Source organism: Rhinolophus ferrumequinum, chromosome 2, assembly GCF_004115265.2.
Source record: "Rhinolophus ferrumequinum isolate MPI-CBG mRhiFer1 chromosome 2, mRhiFer1_v1.p, whole genome shotgun sequence".
NCBI classification, from domain to species: domain Eukaryota; kingdom Metazoa; phylum Chordata; class Mammalia; order Chiroptera; family Rhinolophidae; genus Rhinolophus; species Rhinolophus ferrumequinum.
Genome location: NC_046285.1, coordinates 58861015 through 58880905, shown reverse-complemented (window position 1 = coordinate 58880905; position 19891 = coordinate 58861015). Strand labels below are relative to the sequence as shown.

General features: G+C 41.5%; 2 protein-coding genes across 4 annotated transcripts in view; both read left to right on the top strand.

Moving 5' to 3' along the window:
• Positions 1-19891, top strand: part of LOC117036298 (kininogen-1-like) — a 124451-nt gene that overhangs the window by 50280 nt on the left and 54280 nt on the right. The window lies entirely within an intron of this gene.
• On the top strand, positions 7407-17225 carry LOC117036311 (histidine-rich glycoprotein-like). 3 transcript variants are annotated; one of them, XM_033131135.1, is made up of 8 exons: positions 7627-7714; positions 8875-8983; positions 9527-9643; positions 10496-10586; positions 11803-11969; positions 13243-13323; positions 14963-15064; positions 16052-17225. In XM_033131135.1, the coding sequence occupies exons 2-8, from the start codon at positions 8957-8959 to the stop codon at positions 16850-16852; spliced, it is 1386 nt and encodes a 461-aa protein (XP_032987026.1). In that variant the 5' UTR covers positions 7627-7714; positions 8875-8956; the 3' UTR covers positions 16853-17225. The 3 variants fall into 3 exon arrangements, with proteins under 3 accessions (XP_032987010.1, XP_032987017.1, XP_032987026.1); XM_033131119.1 differs by lacking the exon at positions 8875-8983 and having other exon boundaries at positions 7407-7714; XM_033131126.1 differs by lacking the exons at positions 8875-8983; positions 14963-15064 and having other exon boundaries at positions 7407-7714.

Here is a 19891-nt window from a genome sequence, read left to right as displayed (position 1 = left end):
AACGCTCTGTCGAGTGCCCAGCTGCAGCCAAGATGGCCGACCCTCTTGTTCTCCCACCATGAGAATCACATAGACTATTCCATGGGGACACGGTGCCCTGAAGAGTGGTGGGGGTGGGAGACAGACAGAGAGTTTGATTGTGGAGAGTGGCTAATAAAGTGTGTCTTTTTGACTCTTCTTGGTCTCATCATATTTTCTGGAAGTGGAAATGAGACCAAACCCTCCACTTGTACACTGGGTTGCATGCTTCCTAAATTATCCAAGGTCTCATTCCATGTCTAGACGCCTCTGATGTCTTCCAACTCTCCTTTGTAATGATTACTGACTTTGAGCTAAGCGTCTCGGATGTAGGGCCTGCCATCTTTAGGCATGACCTCCTCTTTCTGGGCAAGAGTGTATTATGATTGTTTCGATCAAAAGTAGATGAAAATTGAAGGATACGAAGAGACAGGGATTCATCACAGAGTTTCACTCTCCCTTTATTCCATAATTATTTCAGCGCCAAGTATTGGTCAGATGTTGTCTGCACAGCCTTGACAATCCACCTTGAACAGAAGGTGGATTTTTTTATTACCTGTCTGAATAGTCTCCAGGCCCAGAACTTGATAAATTCACTTGACAAATTTGACAAATTTACTTAGCAATGGGGGTAGACGGAAGAGACTGTTGCCTGTGGCCTGTGTTTGAGCCTGGGAAGAATCAGCCATTGTTCCAAGTTGGGGAGCCTTCTGGCTTCTTTAATAGTTTTGCTCAGAGAACAAATGAAGAGCCCAGGTGACATTCATTCCCAATGTTTCACTTAAAAAACAAATATACACGTATAGAACATATATGTAATATTATATAGGTGATATGTATATTATGGACACATACATATATACACACAACTATTTGTTTTATATATGTGTGTGTGTATATATATATATGTGTGTGTGTGTGTGTGTGTGTGTATATATATATATATATATATATATATATATATATCTCACAGGTGTTATGGGCTGAATAATGACCCCCAAATTTCATATCCTGAAGTCTTAACCCCCAGGACATCAGAAGGTGACTGTCTTTGGATGGCATATTTAAAGAGGTAAGTAAGTAAAATGAAGTCATTAGGGTGGGCCCTTATCGGACATGACTAGTGTCCTTATAAGAAGACATGATTAGGACGCAGATAAGCACAGAGGGAAGATCATGTGAGAACGCAGAGAAAAGGTGGCCATGTACAAGCCAAGGAGAGAGGCCTCGGAAGAAACTAACCCTGCAACACCTTGATTTCAAACTTGCATCCTCCAGCATTGTGAGAAAATTAATTTCTGTTGTTTAAGTGACCCAGTTTGTGATACTTTGTTATGGCAGCCCTAGCAAACCTACAAAACAGAGAATTTGCAAATATAACCATTGTCCTCCCTTCAGATAGCTGTTTCTTAAAAGAGGCACATAGGTCTTAGCATCATTTACTTAAATGCAGTAGACAATATTCACACTATGTTACTCTTATCTGCTTCCTGTAAGAAAGAAAAATAATTAAGTGGGGTGTCATGTAGAGTCTTAAACTCTGTTTCAATCAGTGTCTGGCAAGAGACATAGGCCATCGGCAATGATCTCTTGCATCTACCCCCATTGCTAAATTAATTTATCAAATTTATCAAGTGAATTTGTCAAGTTCTGGACTTGGAGAATATTCAGATAGGTAAGAAAAAAAAATCCACCTTCAGGTTGAAGGCTGTGCAGGCAATATCTGACCAATACTGTTTCAGATAGTTCAACTGAAAAGACTTTAGTCAAAGAAAAGACTTGTGGGTCAAGTTAAGGGCACAATGGATGCTGAAGCACCTGGAGAACAGCAAGAAGCCTTTGCCACTCTGGACCTGAGAAGACTGCAGGAGGAGGAGCCTTACCCAAATCCAGGGGGAGCTGAAGCTGCTGGAGGAGGGGCCACCTGGCAGGAACTGCCCTGGTGGAGGGATGCAGCCACTGCCAGAACCTAGTCCTGAAGCAGAAAGGGGCAGGGAATGAACACCCTGACCTCTCTCTCCCTCTTTCCCTCCCTCCCTCCGTCCTTCCAGCCCCCCCTCCCATTGGCTCTTTGAACCCAATTGTAAGCTAGCTAGCAGGGGAGCCTGCTCAATCCACAGGAGTCAGCCTCCTGAGGCAAAGCCAGGCAGAGAAAGGCAAAGAATAGACCTGGAGCAAACAGAGGAAAACCAGTGCTAGCCCTAGGTAGGGTATTTCCCCAAGGTGTTCCATAATACCCTCCCATACTGAGTAAAGCATGCAGAAGGACCTTAGACTGTGTGTCCTTCTCTTTGTGTTTCTTGTTGGATAGACAAGGGATCCATCAAGAGAGATAGAGCATGTAGAAGGAAAAGAAGTTTTGAGCAGTTGCTGAGTTGATTTCATTAAATTCAAAGGAAGCATTGTCATCCTCACTTATTCTTTTTCATCATCTGGTAATGCTGAGTCACTCTTTCTTCAAACTTTCTCAAGTAGACATTGTCCCATATCCTCCAGGTTCTTCTCCTACCCTTCTGATGATTTCTCCTAAGGCATTCGGTTTCCTCATTGACTCATCTCTTAGATGTTGTTTCTCTAGTTTGTGATTCTTGATCTTCTTTTTTTACTCTGCAACTTCCAGGTAGTCAAGATAATCCAATAGTCTTGCCCATAGTCTCAAAATGCTGCAATCATTTGAGGCCCTTGTATTCAAATAATCAATGCTTTGCAAATTGCTAACATTAATCTTCTATGCTGAATTTCAAGAGTCGGGCATTTCAAGTTACATGGTATTAAGGGTACTTTTTGATGAATCTTTAAAAGTAGCTTCTTCAACAATAAGAAAATGAACAACCCTATTAAAAAATGGGCAAAAGATTTGAAAAGGCACCTCACAACAAAAGAAATAAAATGGAAAATAAGCATATCAAAAGATAATCCATATTATATGTTGTTAGGGAATTGAAAATTAAAACAATAATGATGTACCACTACACACCTATCAGAATGACCAAAATCCAGAATACCAACAACACCAAATGCTGCAAGAATGTGGAGCAACAACAACTCTTATTCATTACTTTTGGAAATGCAAAATGATACACCCACTTTGGAAGAGAGTTTGGCAGTTTCTTACAAAGCTAAACATACACTTACCCTAATATCCACCAATTGTTTTCCTTGGTATTTACCCAAATGAGCTGAAAACTTATGCCCACATAAAAACTGGCACATGGATGTTTATAGCAGCTCTACTTATAATTGCCCAAACTGAAAGCGACCAAGATGTCTTTCAGTAGTTGAGTGGATGAACTCTGGTACATACGATAGAATACTATTTATTGCTAAAAGGAAATGAGCTATCAAGCCATGAAAAGACATGAAGGAACCTTAGATGGATACCACTAAGTGAAAGAAACCAATCTGAAAAGGCTACATATCTATGATTCCAATTCTATGACATTCTAGAAAAGGCAAAACTGCAGAAAGAATAAAAAGATTCAGTGGGTGCCAAGGATTGAAGCGAGTGCTGAATAGGCAAGGCACAGTATTTCAGGGCAGTGAAACTACGCTGTGTGTTACCCTAATGGTGGGTGCAGGTCATTATACTTTGTCCAAATCCACAGAATATATGACACCAAGAGTAAACCCTAATATGAACATGGGCTTTTGGTGATAATGATGGGTCAACGTAGATTCAGCGATTATGACAAGGGTACCACTCTGCTGTGAATAGTGATAGTGGAGGAGGCTGTAAGTGTGGGGAGAGTGAGCAGGAACTATATGGGAATCTTCTTTATTTAAAAAAGTGCTTTCAGGGCGGCTGGTTGGTTCAAATGGGTAGACCACAGTGCTCATAACACCAATGTCACCGGTTCGATTCTCACACGGGCCAGTGAGCTGCGCCCTCCACAACTAGATTGAAAACAACTTGACTTGGAGCTGAGCTGCGCCCTCCACAACTAGATTGAAAAAAAAAAAAAAAAAAAAACAGCTTGACTTGGAACTGATGGATCCTGAAAAAACAGACTGTTCCCCATTATTCCCCAGTAAAAATTTTTAAAAATTAAAAAGTGTCTTCAATTACAAAAAGCTGAATGTCATAAAATTCTGTGAACTGATCCAGTCATTCTCCCCCCACCAAAAAAAAATCAGAAATATACAAGGATGTCCATTACAGCATTATTTGTAAGAACAAATAATTGGAAACAACACATGTGGCTAAAAATTAGGGGAATATTGATATATTACAAACATATGCAATATACAATATCATGAGATCTTTGAAAATAATCTTTCTGTAGAATATTTAATGATTTGGGGAAGTTATTATAGGGAAAATACAATATTTAATCTATGTAACAAGAATTTTTTAAAATTCCTTCCCTTGAGAAAGGGTTTGGAAGATGAAGGATAAGAGAGAGAGAGATTTTTAATTTTTATTTTACATGTTTTGTAATTCTGTTTTTTTAATTTGTGCAGAGATTATGTTTATGATAAAAATGTACAAAGGATCTCAAATAAAAAAATAAAATTCCATTATAAAAAACAAAAACAACATTTATAAAGCCTATATGGCTTCTATTAATAACCCCCAAAACTAGAGTTTGTAAGTAAGTATTCAACCACAGTGGACGGAAAAAATATCTGTATGTACAGCAGAATAATCCCAATAATTTAAAAACACATATATTATTGATATCCAAATGGAAAAAAGTCCATGAAGAAATATATAGTAGTTAGTGATTTATCTCAGGTAGTGGAATTAGAGGTGAGTTTTCCTTTACATTTTTTGTAGTTCCACTTTTTTTGCAAAAAGCCTATATTTGATTATGAGGGAGAAAAAAGCTTTAAAGAATAAAAATTCTCTTAACTGACTTTCTCTGATACTACGGCCAGGCCACCCAGAAAGAACCAAAATGCCAGAATGAGTATGTGGATCTACCCTGATTGCTCCAATAACCGTCTTGTGAGAAGACACCACTCCCCTCTCCATTGCACATCTGAGGCCATTCTCTGGCTCAGGACCATCAGGAAGCTTTCCCAAAGCCAGTAAGAGAGTCACCAAAGCTGAATGTCACTTCCTAGATCATCAGACAGCTCCGCGGGATAGACTGTCTCTTCTACTCTCCATCATTCCTGACTCTTGCCACCTAGCACCTTCAGTTTGCTCCCTGAGATGTCTCATCTGAAATTCCGATAGTTGGAATGGCATCACTAGCATCGTGTCTGTATTTAAGATTCAACAAAGCAAAGGAAAGGGAAGGCATGGCTCTCGTGATTACCCCTAAATCTCAGCTACTAAATCTACAATACCATAGTGCTCACTTCGGCAGCACTTATACTACAATCTATAGTACTACAGGAGAAGCTGAGTTTCATCCCCGATGTCTTTTCCCATTCCCACCCCTTTCCCTCCACCCGCATGTGGCTTGTCCATGGCCCTCCATATTGGGTATGGACAATAGAGCGATAACAGAAAGCCTTAATTAAGGAGCTCAACTCATGGAAATTAAAACAGGTTTTGTTTTAATGCATAGCTTTCCCCCTGCCCACCTGAGTTCGAGCCCCTTAGTAACACCTTGGACAGATTCCATGTTATTTCTGTCATTCTAAGTTACACTGAAGTGGTCCTATTTGGGTGTTTAAAAGCTAGTGTTCTTCATGTTAAAAGTTCAAATCTAGACATAATTCAAAATGTGTTTCTTCCACTTTTAGCACTCACTAAACCAGTCTGTAATTCTGGGAAGTGCGTTTTGCTTTTCATGTACTGTGGGGACAGAGCCCCAGAGAGCAGTGTCCAGCTGTCCGCCTCACGAGGAAAGATGCTGGCTCAGGTAGTAGATGGCCGTCAGCTGTGGCTGGTTGGCCGTCAGCTGTAACCCTTGAGTCATTGGCCACTAGTATAACTGCCGCAGCTGCGCTGGGGAGTGGAGTCAAAGAGAGTGGTCGGTCGGTTGGCAGAAAAGCGGACAGCAGGTCTCATGTCGTGTGAATCCAGCCTCCAGTGAGACTATAGTGGTGTGACTCCCCTACATATGGTCCGTGGGTGTTCCTTTTTGGCCTAGCCACATCCTGCGTTCTTATGTGGGGAGCGGGAGCAGAGACCCCGCCTGACACCCTGCCTGACATGTACCCTCTCCGTCCCCTCTCTCTCTCCAAACTCTTTCCCTCCCTCCAGGTTCTGTCTAGAACCCCAGTAGTTCTCAGCCTTGACTGCATATTGGAATCATCTGGGAGTTTTAAAACTACCCGTACCTGGGTCCACCCCCAGAGATCCTGGTTTAATTGCTCTGGAGGGAAGGCCTGGGTATAAGGATTTTTCAGAGCGCCTCATGTGATTCTGTTATGAAGTCAAGGCTGAGAAGAATTGCTGTCCACAATGCAGACACTCACCGCAGAGAAGAGAGCCGGGAGGGAGATGCTCTTTAAGTGACCGGTAGTGGGGAGGGGACCTGGACTGATTCCCGCTAGTCCTTTCTGATGCTGCTGGGCGCTGCTGGTATGAAAGGTCCACACAGGTAGGTATATTGGTTTCTTTGGAGGGGTAGGACTGTGCGATCAGCTGTGTCCCCCAGTCCTGAGCCCCCCTCCCACAGTAGTACATACCCTCTAACCCCTTCTCTTGGATGGCATCAAATGGCTTGACTTCTACCCTCACCAGGTTCTCTTCCACATGAACCAACTCTCTTTGGAATGCTTAAGGGCCAGGGAGAATTGGAATAATATGGGGGTGGCTTTAAGTTCTTCTGAGCCATCATACAAATAATAACAATCAATAGCATCATGTTATTCAGCACCTGGATTTGTGCCACGAATTGTAGTGGTTATTTTATATGTTTTCTTATTTCAGTGTCGCACAATCCTGCCAAGAGGTATTAATCCCCGTTTTATAAATGAGGAAACTAAGAGTCAGAGAAGTTTCATAGCTTACCCAGCATACAAGAGTAACTCATAGAAGAGTAATAGAGTTGAAATTCAGACCTGACTCCAAAGCCACAGACTCTTAATCATTCTATTCTACCTGAACTCAGTTCCTTGTATGGTGTAAACGTTAACACATCACGTCCCTTAAATGATGCAGCGCTTTACTGAGGCCTTCTCGCGCCATAATCCAAGGAGGGAAATGATGGTGGAAATTTCTGGCTGAGATAGAAAACAAATGAAGGGAAATCACTTTATTTCCATCCCCCACACCAATGCTTGTGGTAAAAAACACACTTTGGATCTGCTACCTACTAGAAATATCCAGATTTGTGCAGATCACAGTTTCAGCCACTCACTAGTGGCATGTCGCAACTTTCTGTCCCCAGAACCCGTTAATCATTTACGGCATGTTGACAGACATTTTAACCAGGGGTCAAGGTGAACATCCCCAGTTATACAACAAAAATGTATAAAAACTTTGTTTAATCAGTGGCATATGCTGTGTGTGTGTGTGTGTGTGTGTGTGTTTTAGAAAGTCTGTATCTAATTCTCTGCTGTGATATACCACAGCGAGGGATGGTTTTCATATTTTAACACAATGAAGGCATGCGCTACAGCTCTGCTTTTGATCCTCTCGATCACGCTGCAGTATTCCTGCGCTTTGAGTCCCACAGATTGCAATGCTACTGGGCCCCTGGCTGGGAAAGCTCTAGATCTGATCAATAAAGGACGGCGGAATGGCTACCTCTTCCAGTTGCTGCGGGTCGCTGATGCCCACTTGGACGAAGTGGTGAGGAATTGCCAATGGCAGGGCTGAGGTGGGAGACCATGCACCGGGGGCAAATGTGACTGTTACCCCTAAGACTGCTGCTTCGCACAACCCTTTAGTCAGAGTTTTCTGTTTAGTTTCCGCTGCTGCTCTAGACTGCTCTTTTTCTTTCTTTGAAACTAACGTTTGTTATTAGTATATCCTTAACTATGAGTCAGTCTGTATGTACTTAATAAGCATTGATGTTGAGTCCAATCAAATGTTAAGTACTAGAAGAGAAAAATTAGAATAAACTGTGGGCCTTGCCCTCAAGGAAATAATAACGAGCTCACATGCACACATAGGCAAACTAATGAAAGGAGATCTGTTAAGACTGGGTGGGAGAAGCCTTCATTTGGGCCCTGAAGAATAAGCAGAATTTGAATAGGAAGATGGCATTCCAGGAGAATTCCAGGCATACCGCTTCTGTGTGGTTAGGGAATCAGGAAGGTAGGTGTTAAGGAGTAAAGAAACATAAGTCGGGGTATTCCAGAAGTTCTGTGTGGGCTTTTGGAGAAGCCATCAGGTTGGGAGGGAGAATGTAGCCTCATCTTGAAGCAAAGCAAGCCTACTGTCTTCACTTAGATTAGATGCTTATTCAGAGTGGGTTTGAGGGCTTACGGTAGAGATTATGGAGGGAGGCTTCCCTCCTTAGCCTCCTAACATAACCTACCCTTTGATGAAACCACTAAAATGAGGGAGGCCAGACCATGGAGCACCACAGAGGACAAGCAGAGAAATTTATACTTGTTAAAGTATTGTAGATGGAGGCCGTAGACTGCAGAGAACAAGAGTGCAGGAATTTAGGATTCAGCCAGCAATTTAGTGACCATTAGTCCAATTCCAGGCTCTCTGCCACATTGTAGTCTCCAGGCTGAGTTGGCACAGTGCTACCTCTGAGTGGTGGTATAAATGGGTGGGTGGTTGGGGAGGTGTCAGAGTGTGCCTGGGGAGATGGATGCAAGTGACAGGGACATGAACTAGCAAACCATTTTATGAGTTCAGGAAGGAGGAATGAAGATCAGATCAGACAGTGGGGTTTAGGCCAATGGACAACGAATAAAAGAAAGACAACTCGAGGCCTGGTGACTCGATAGCAACAGCAAAGGAAGAAATCAAAGTTGATGTCACATTTTTTTTAGGCCAAAGACTAAGGCAATAAATAATTAATGGTGCCACTGACAAAAGACAAGAGAAGTAGAGAAAGGGAGCTGAGCTGAGTGAATGACTTCAACTGCACCACAAATTCTGGTATGGAAATCTGTTACAATGCTACTTATTCTAGTCTAATTCTACTAATTCTAGATAGTAGAATTAGAGAAGAGAGTGGTTTTAGCTTTGGGCAAGTTGAAATCCTGGCAAGATATCCAAGTTCAGGAATAGAGCTAGGTGAGAAGACACAGCTCCACATGTAGACTGGGGCCCATGATGTGGCTGTCAGCATTGTAATTCTAGGCTTCTATCTTCTACGCCTCCACCCAAACCAGCACTGCTATTGAGTGATTTTTTTTTCTTTTAACTTTTATTTGTTCTCTCCCTTAAGTCATTTATAGACTTAATTATTGATTGCTTTTTAAACCTCATGGGCAGAAGCAACATAACAACCAGTTGAAAAAAACATTTGGAAGTAATTCTTTGAAGCTCTTTATTCAAATGAATAGATCAAATGACAAAAAGGTAGACATTGAAAATGATTTGGAAAGGAGCAGGAATTCTGTTTGAGAAATAAAGAGACTGCTTTTATTTAGTCGTTCTCATAGACTACTCACCTGTTGCTTTCTTGGAATTCCTCAGGAATCTGCAACTGTCTATTATTTAGCCTTAGATGTGAAAGAATCTGACTGTCCGGTCCAATCCAGGAAATACTGGGATGACTGTGAGCCAGCGCTTTCTAGACGTCCATCTGAAATAGTAAGTAAACATGCTACCATCTTCCTCTTCTTATCATTCTTGACTTCTGTCTTCTCTGCTTACATAGGGTAGCTGTATGCCAACACTAACACAGCAAAAGGGTAAAAGCAACCTCCACCTTTTGACTAATAATGATTATGTTGGCCTTGAGTAATATTCTCTTGAGAGCCAGGTCTGGGAACCCAGTGCAAGATAAGTCAGTGGGTTGTGGACCCATGGGATAGAATGTCCAGCTGTGAGACCTTGGGAAAATCACCTAAAGTCATTAGACTTCCATATCTCCAGCTGTAAAATAAGATGAGGGGTTTGGAATAGATGGACTCTAAGGTCATTTCTGGACCTGATAATCTGTGGGTCTAGGAATCCTTGAACTTGTAAATGTGTCCTATAAAGACTGGTCCCATTCGCAGGAATAGCCAAAAGGATAAGTTGCAATTATCATGAGGAACAGGGTTTTGCTCTGTACATTACACATGGGTACTCAGATCCCAAGTTGTCTGCCACAAGAGAACACAAAAATGAATAAGCACAGGTCTAATATTTCAATTCCAGAAAATAAGACATTTGCATACGTAGAAGTTTCAGCAATTTTTCCTCTTGAAAATGTTTGGGATGTGGCCATGATCCATTTAAACAGTTTCTCTCTGGTTATCATGAGGGCTTTCAATGTCTATAGCACCCAACACACAGAAGAAGCAGATTAAGAAAATGTAGGTTTTGGGACAGGATTTTTTGAGAGAAACGATAAATAAATTTTAAATGTATAGTAGAAGTATGTTCTATCACTTTTGTGTTTCTGCATATTCCACCTGAGGAAAGCAGTATGCAATGACAAACTCCTTTTTTTTACAGGTGATTGGACAATGTAAGGTAATAGCTACCACACATTTGAATGAATCTCAGGATCTTAGAGTGAATGACTTCAACTGCACCACAAGTTCTGGTATGGAAATCTGTTAAAATGCTACTTATTCTAGTCTAATTCTACTAATTCCAGATCAATACAGAATTCAATCATAATATAATAATTTATGATGTACATGTCAGAAATGGTCCCTGCCCTCATGGACTTGATTATTATTCACTCTCTTGAGAAGAGAAGTGAGAAGTTTTCCCCCTGTTATTAGTGCACTTTCCTTTAAAGAAATGCAATATACGAAAGTAAAATCTATGTGAGGTAGCATAGCATGGTAGTATAGTTGTAGAGAACATGGGCTCTGGGGTCAGATTTGCTTGAGTTTGAATCCCAACCTTATCACTCCTAGTTGCATGGTCTTGAGGGCAAGCTATTTACCCTCTTTTCACTTTCCTCAGTTGAGGACAGCCTCAAACTATGCTCAGATGAGAATAGTAATCATGTCAGCCCCTCCAGTCTTTGTTAGAATTAAATAAGATGGTCTGTGCAGTACACTTGCAAAGTACTTAGCACTCAGTAAGCATTGACTTCCACATCTAAAAGTCATACATTAACACTACAGTTTACAAAGCAGTTATACATATGTCACATCATTTAATCTCACAACAAGTCTATGAAGTAAAGGTTCTGATACTTTCTATTTTAGAGACAAAATAACTGAGTTTCATAGAGGATCAACGACTTGGCCTCAGGATCACAGCCAAATGTAGGGAACATGATCCTATCCCACAAGTATTGACTCTGAAGTCCATGAGCTTTTCATTTACTTTCCAAAAAGAATGATCACAGAATTCCTTCAATAACAGCAAATCTCAACATGATTCAATATACAAAAATTCAACAGCCAAGCATCTCCTTCAGGAGGTTGCCTTAAAGAAAGATTGAGCTGCATCGTCTCCTCTCTCTGGGCAAAACTTCATGTTGATGATGCCTCTCCCTCCTTGGCAGAGACAGGAAGAGTTCGTTAAGATAGTAACACTTTATGGATGATGGGGAAGCATCGTGAATCCAGTCAGAACAGAGACTTGAGCATCAGAAGGATCTGGGTTTAGTTTATAGCTCCGCTGCCGATGGCCTGATTTGATCTGGAACAAGTTTCTTAGCCTCTTCCATCCTCAATTTGCCCATCTGTAAAGTGGAAGCTATTGTTAGTCTTGCCCCCGTGCTTACGTGTATTTAGTCCCAGCACTGACATTGCTGTTTGCAACCCAGTAACCACAGAACTGCCATCTTCTCTCTCCAGTCTCTTCTGCACTGGCCAATACTAAAGACCGCCCCGGACTCTTCGATTACTTTGAGGACACTGAGCTCTACAGAAAACAGGCAGACAAGGCCCTTGAGAAGTACAAAAGGAAGAATGATGACTTTGCCTTTTTCAGAGTGGACCGAGTGGAGAGAGTTGTAAGAGTGGTGAGTCTCCATCAACGCCCAGCTACAGTGTGACGGCCCAGGCTCTAACCCGGCAGGTGCAAAATTCAGCAGCACTCACTCTCCACAGGCCTCCCTCAGCCAGCTGCTTTTTAAATTGAGGCCTCTGCTGCAGCTTCAACAAACAGTCAGTAGATACCACAGAACTGTTCTCCTGCAGATTTTCATTTTTTGGAGTTGCAGAGAGTGTGAATATCTAAGAGAAGAGGAAAAACCCAAACGAAAAAGAGGAAAAGACTGAAGAGCATATTAGAGTCATTAAAATCCTGTGGTCCTAATCTCCTTGTATTATGATGGAAAACTGAGGCTCAGAGCAACTACCATTGTTTCCCCGAAAATAAGAACTAGCCGGACAATCAGCTCTAACGTGTCTTTTGGAGCAAAAATTAATATAAGACCCGGTCTTATTTTACTATAAGCCCAGGTAATATATAATATAATATAACATAACATAACATAACATAACATAACATAACATAACATAATATCATATAATATAATATAATACCGGGTATAATATAATGTAATATAATATACTATAATACTGGGTCGTATATTAATTTTTGCTCCAAAAGACACACTAGAGCTCATGGTCCGGCTAGGTCTATTTTCGGGGAACACGGTACCTCACCACACCCAGTTTTATGGCTGGAATTAGTTCCTCCCAGTTCAGCGTCCCAAGTGCCTTCTACCCAGAGTGGTCTTGTCGAGCAGCTAGTTGAGGTTGTCCTGCATTTTGAAAACACAAAGTTAAATAGATATGGTGCATGCAAGCAATACAATAAATACAATGCATGACTAAAAAGAATGTTTTGGACCTATATGCATTGAAAGGAGTTTCAAGGTGTATTGCTAGGAGAAAAAGCAGGTTACAGGACAATACCTAGACTATGAGCCCCTGTATATTAATTAAAGATAGGTGTATGTGCAGAGCATATTTAGAAAAAGGTGAGAAGGAAAAATCCATCAAATGGATGATAGCGGTACCTCTGAGAAGGAGAGACTAGGGTGCAGAAAGGGTGAGTTTTCATACTATGCTGGATTCGTTTTGTATTATTTGAAACTTTTCAATGAAATAGTATTCACTTCATCACTTATGTAATACATTTTAAAAGGCAGAGACTGTAAGAAAAATGGCATACATTGGTGATTTTGAATCTTCATAATACTTACTGTATATTTGGATAGTAGGTATTTAATGCTCCCCCCCTTTTTTTTAATGTTCCTGAAACTGCTTTGATCCCATTTGTTCTAGAGAGGAGAGGAAAGAACCAATTACTACGTGGACTTCTCTGTGAGGAACTGCTCCAGCCACCATTTTCCTCGGCACGCTACTGTGAGTATACCAGATGTCTGCGAAATACGAGGTGACACTTAGAGACCACTCACTATGTGCCAGGTACCCTGCTAAGTGCATTGCGCATACGATGGCCTATGACCCCCACCACCATGCTATGAACGAGATGCGATTTTTATCCCTTATTTACACATGGGGAAATTGAGGCACAGAGAAGTTAAGGGAATCGTGAGAATATCATTCTATAAATATACGTGACATAAACCAAAACTTAACACCGAGTCATTTAAACTCCTGGGGATTAAAGACTTAGCTAAACCCGATCCCTAGATTGTATCAGGAACCTGCACCCATTGCTGCTTTCATTCACTTCGTCTCATTTACTGTTCATTTACTTCCCCGTTTGATAAACGGGAAGGTACCTGAGGCTCCGCACAGTAAAGGTTTTGCCCAATGTTCACAACCAAGCTGAGTTTAGAATCCATTTCTATGCTCAGCCCAGTGAGATTTTTCCCCAAATCATTTATAAATTGATGCTTACGTACCTGCAAGAAGATCTTCTTAATGTTTCTCAGTATTTGTATGGTAACTTAGAGTTTACAAAACACCTCCACATATACTGTCTTGTTGGAGCCCTGTGACAACCACGCTGAGGAGAAACAAGTGTCTACCTCCATTTCCCTGTGACAGAAGGGCCTAGAAGTGTAGACACTTACCTAATGGCACTTAGCTAGAAAGTGTGAGGACACAGGATTTTAATGGTGGCCTTCTGATTTCAAGTCCAGGATTTTTCTGGAGTTTAACAGCGCATTCTCTGGGGCCAGAAGAGAGGTAGCATTCACTAATTCGTTTTCTGGCTGTTCAACTTTTCTACCTAAAGGAGCTATAAAATCCTGCTTAGTGGCCACCAGAAAAGACGCCTCCCTCCCCCACTCCTATCCCCAACAAACCCTTAATTATTTTGGTGTGGGCAATGCAAACCCATGCAGAAACATGGCGGCTAGAGAAGAGTTCAGCACTCAGTGTTTTACATCATTATCTCATTTAATTAAGCCTTCTCAGGTTTGTGAGTAGATAGCATTGTACCCATTTTACAGACAAAGACTGAGTTTCAGAAATTTTATGCAACTTGCCTAAACTCACACAACTGGTAAATGATGAAGCCAGGATTAACATAGATCTGTCTGACTCCAAAACTGGACTCAGAACCTCAATGCTTAACAGTCTTTTCTATAAAAGAGTTTTTTTCTTGTCCTAGTCTAACTTTGACAGCTGGGTTTGGGGACCTCTGGGGCATAGAGATGCCAGCCAGTTGAAGCCTCTGTGCTTAGGGTAGGGCCAGCAGACAGTCACTTTGACAGGGTCCATGCAAACTTTATACTGGTTCCTTCCTTTCCAATACTTCCCTGCAAGGAACAAGTTAAGTTGTAAAAATCCCTCTTCTGCACCCCACTTCATTCTCTCTAGGCACAGGCAAGTCTGGTCTTCAGTGCCGAAGAGTTGGACTAAAGGCAAGGCATCAACGACATGTTATTTCTCACCACCGCCCATGGGAAAGCCCAGTGGTGGTGACCATTCATGGACGAGAACCACAGCAAATTGGAAAGAAAACCTTTGACAACTGTATTTTTCCCTAATCTCCTGCTCACGTGCACACATGCTTCTGTCTTCTTTAAAGGTCTTTGGGTTCTGCAGAGCAGATTTGTCCTATGATGTAGGAACCTCTGACATGGAAAGTCCAAAAGATATTGTCATAAACTGTGAAGTCTTCAACCTTAAGGTGGGTTTCCTAGACAGGCTTTGTCATGAGTAGAATAGCCCCTGGGAAAAGGAGTGCAAATGCCGACATGACACAAAAAGTGTGCAATTTTCCCCAAGAATTGGGAAGGGATAAGATTTGTCATAAAAGTAAATCTTGACCGATTTAATCAACCTTTAATTAATTTGAAAATAGCCCTTGTAGTCAGGACTCCAGTGCTGAGACTTTATAATTCCTAGTTATAGTATTAAGCCTAGAATCTAAGGGGACTGAATTAGTCTTAAATTTATTATATAAAGGTATATATAATAAGATGTAAAACAGCATTTTACAAGAATATCTGTGTGTAAAAACCCTTGTTCTACACAGATATTCTTCACTGTATCTTTTCGTGAGAAAAAAACAAAAAACTGAAAATAATTTAAACATCCATGTGCCAAACCCCAAAATAGGAGGGAGCAGGTTTGTCACCATGAATATGGCTATATAAATTTTTCAAAAAAATTAAAATCTGAATAAGCAGGGTGAAGAGGTGAGGTGCTCATCCTTTAGGAATCACAGATCCTTTACTACGGAGCCACAGAACTCTGTTGAGAATCTGAATTATAAGGCACTAGTTTTCCAAATGTTGGTTACTGATGACTATTCTTGTGTAACATAATTTCACCACTTTATGTTGAAATGAGAAAAATGAAAATACTAAGAAAAGTTTTTCGAGATACAACATTTTTCATTTAAAGGACCATCCTTTACTCTGAGATTATCTTTCCGATTCTTGGGTTATCAAAATATTATTCCTATTGTGATGGTGGTAGGTGATAGTTTTGTTTGTATTTTAAATGTCAACTTGGCTAGATAAAAATTTGAGAATGCTCTTTTGGTATTTTACTTTTTCAGTTGATTTGTGGAATCCAAAAGTATGAGGGCCGTTAGTCTAAATCAAGTTAAACGTCTAACTTCTCCTTTTGTGCTCTATGATGGTGTTCACTCTTCTGTGTCCTTCACCAGGAACATAGAAACATCAGTGATGTACAAGCCCATCTGGACCATCTACCCCACTCTGGTGGGCATGAGCATTCTCCTGCTGGCAAGCCTTCATTTAAGCCCAAGAGATCCAGAGATTCCCACCATCCTCACAAGCCACATCAACTTGGATGCCCACCTCCTCTAGAAGACAAAAATCACGCAGACAGGCCACAGTTTCAATCAGGAGCTCCTCCAGTGTTGCCCCCTTCAAGATGTCATCACCCCCATTTTGGCACCAATGGCACCCATACACCCCTTCATAATCATAGTTCCAGTGAGCACCATCCCCATGGACACCATCCTCATGACCATCATCCCCATGGACACCGTCCCCATGGACACCATCTCCATGGACACCATCCCCATGGACACCATCCCCATGGATACCATCCCCATGGACACCATCCCCATGGCCAGGATTTCCATGACCATGGACCCTGTGACCCACCACCCTATAGCCAAAGTTCCCAAGATCACCATCGCTGGGGCCATGGCCCACCACCAAGGCACTCAGAAGAAAGAGGTCCAGGTAAACGACACTTTCCCTTCAAATGGAGACAAATTGGATATGTTTACCGACTCCCTCCACTAAAGAAAGGTGAAGTTCTTCCTCTTCCCGAAGCCAATTTTCCCATTTTCTCATTGCCAAATCACAACAATCCTCTAAAGCGAGAAATTCAGCCCTTCCCTCAATCAGCCTCTGAATCATGTCCAGGGACATTCAAGAGTGAGTTTCCACAAGTCTTGACGTTTTTTGCATATACATTTCCAAAGAAAATCTGACTTCCTTGACAAATGAATAATGTTCTGAATTAGAACCATAAATAAAATGTAACCGGTAACAAAATCAAAATTACAACCATCTTCACTTTACTTTCATATTTAGGATAGGACAAACTGTGCGTGGGGGAGAAGACGGCATGAGAAGAGCCAAATGGAGAAAGGAAAGATCTTAGTCCCACAAGTCAGAAGTTCATTCCCCACTGGCCAATGTCCCACTTGAGGCAAATCTCTGATCCTCAGAATTTCTTTATTTCCTGACTTAACTCCTTTAATTCTAGCATCTTTCCTCTATTAGTACTTATGCTGTAGCTGGGCGTACCAAGAAGCTATGTATTATTATGTAAAGGATTATTGTTATAAAAAGTGATCCAAATTCTCTCCTCCTTCTATTTGTATTCCTCTAAATTTATTTTTGGAGAAAAATAAGTTCTAAATTTAATTATGAAGCAAACAAATCTTGGGCTATAATTTACAAAGAAGTTCACAGGCATGAACCATAAATTGAGGTGCACCAGAAATATCACTTTATTTTTTAGAACACATTAATTTCTACTTCAGGTTGCCAACATACTGGGCTAATAGGAAACTTAACCTGTCTTTCTTGCAGTTCTTCCAGCCTGCTGCTTCCCACACAAAATTGTGTCACAGTCCAAGACTCTTACATAAGGCCAAGGTGTTTCGGTGGTGGGCACCAGAAGGAAGTCTGATTCTTCGTCACCAATTCACCAGGTCTGAGGGATGTTTACTCCCCTGTTCACAACTCTGTTTGAGTCTGTTTTATCTGTTACTTTTATATCAAACTGGGGATATAGGAGTCTCTGTGAGACTGCTGATGGACATGACTGCCAAGAGATACCACGTAGCTGTTCTCTCCCTAGGGTCTTGCTGCCTTCCAGGTTACATGTCCAGAAAGCAGGGCAAAGGTGTCCTCTGCTTTTAGACCCCCAGGTCCCTCTGTTCTTCTCATATCGTCTTCCAGGCTAGGGGCTCTCTGGTCTCAGAAACTTGTCTTTATTCATTTTTGGTGCCAGCGGATTCTTTTTCCACATTTGAATTCTCTTTCTTTTCCCTTCTTCCCAAATCAGGCTCCAGCATTTAGACACAAGCTAAAAAGACTTTAGATTCTTTCTCTCTGACTTACGGAAGCAGTTTCAGGTGTGTGGTGATGGCAGAAGTAGATTCTGAATGGGAGTAGGATAAGAAACATAATAAGGGTGAAAGAGACTTGCGTAAGTTCTTAGGCTGGGAAGAAAGGGGCCCACAATGCTGGAGAAGCTGGAGGTGGGAGAGGGAGGAGGTGACTGATGGTAAGCGGTCCAGGAGGAGTGGGAAGGAGCACAAGGCTGATCACGGTGGGTGTTTCAAGTGAAGACTCCGGAACAGGTCTTGGAGGAAGATGGTCAAAAGACAGACTTTCCGTTTTAAGATAAGTAAAGACTAGGGATGTGATGCAAAACATAGTGACTAGTTAACATCGCTGTGTGATATATAGGGAAATTGTTCAGAGAGTAAGTGGATCCCATGAGTTCTCATCACAAAGAGAAATTTTTTTCTTTTTATTGCATCTGTGAGATAATTCAGTGTTAACTAAACCTGTTGTGGTAATCATTTCACAACATATGTAAATCAAAGCTTCATGCTGTACATCTTAAACTTATACAGTGATGTATGTCAATTATTTCTCAATAAAACTGGAAGGAAAATGGGACATGGCAGTGTATTCAGACAGTATAATAAACAGGAAAGACTGACTTTGGAGGAGGCTGATATGGGTTCTAATCCTAGCTTCTGATTACCGAACCACAACAATCCTCTAAAGCCAGAAATTCTGGCTGTACTACAATGTATTGACTAGAAGACCCTAAGAAAGTAATTAAACCGCTTTGTGCCTCATCTTCCTTCTCTAAAAAATGGTGACGGTATGGTGGCAGCCCATTTTCCTTTCCGCCTTGGAGTACAGCTAGACTTCAATTCCTGGAGCCACATGATAATGCCCCAAAAGTGTAATAACCAATACGGCACAAGCACTGACCAGCCAGAGCAGATACAGAAAGCAGTCAGAACAGTGGCCTGCCATATACAACCAGGGTGGCACCTGCTGAATGTCAGCCCTGCAGAGTCATTCTGTCATGGAGGGGTGAACATAGGCTCGGCTGTTTTGATAAGAGTAGAGAAAGTGAAATCCAGGAAGACCAAAAAGTTACATAGCTTAATAACTTACAGAAACATTTGAGTAGTGTTTTATCATTTATACCGTCCCCAACCTTGCCTGAGGTCCTGAAAATGTTACCTGGAAAACATCGGATTGGAGGTTCTCAATTCATCTCAATTCAACGCATTTATAATGTGCAAACACAGTTGCTGCAGCTGAATAATGGGCTAAGGAACACTCCCTGCTCTAGGGAGAGTGCATTGCGCTAGAGGTTCAGATGGTATAGCGTGATTGCTCCTTTCTAGACTTTTTGGTCACTATGAAAGCTAAAAAGGGTACGAATGTTTCATGTTTGTTACAGTCAGTAGACTGAGGGACTGGGATGAGAACTCACAGCAGCCTCCTCCCAAACACATTCTTTCCTGTTTATTATGCAGCCTGTGTACCCTGCCAAGTCCTGCTTCGAGTCTTCACTTGAAACACCCACCGTGATCAGCCTCGTCCTCCTTTCCCTTCTCCTGGACTGTGCACCATCAGTCATCTCACTGCCCCATCTCCAGCTTCTCCATCATTGTGGGCCCCTCTTTCTTCCCAGCCTAAGTCTCTTTCATCTTAGTTTTATTCCGACATCCCCACAACCCATACACACACACACAGGCAGACACACTAGAATCTACCTTCTGCCATCACCGTGCACCGGAAACTGCTTCAGTGAGTCAGGGACCCTTAACCATCTCACTCTAATCTTAGATATAATTTATAGGCTCTAATTACCAGGCTCCACACCTGTATTATCTCATTGACTTCTCGAAAAACCTCATTAAGGTAGTATGTTGTTTCACTTTTCCAGATGAGGAAACTGAGGCTCAGAGAGGCTATATGACCCT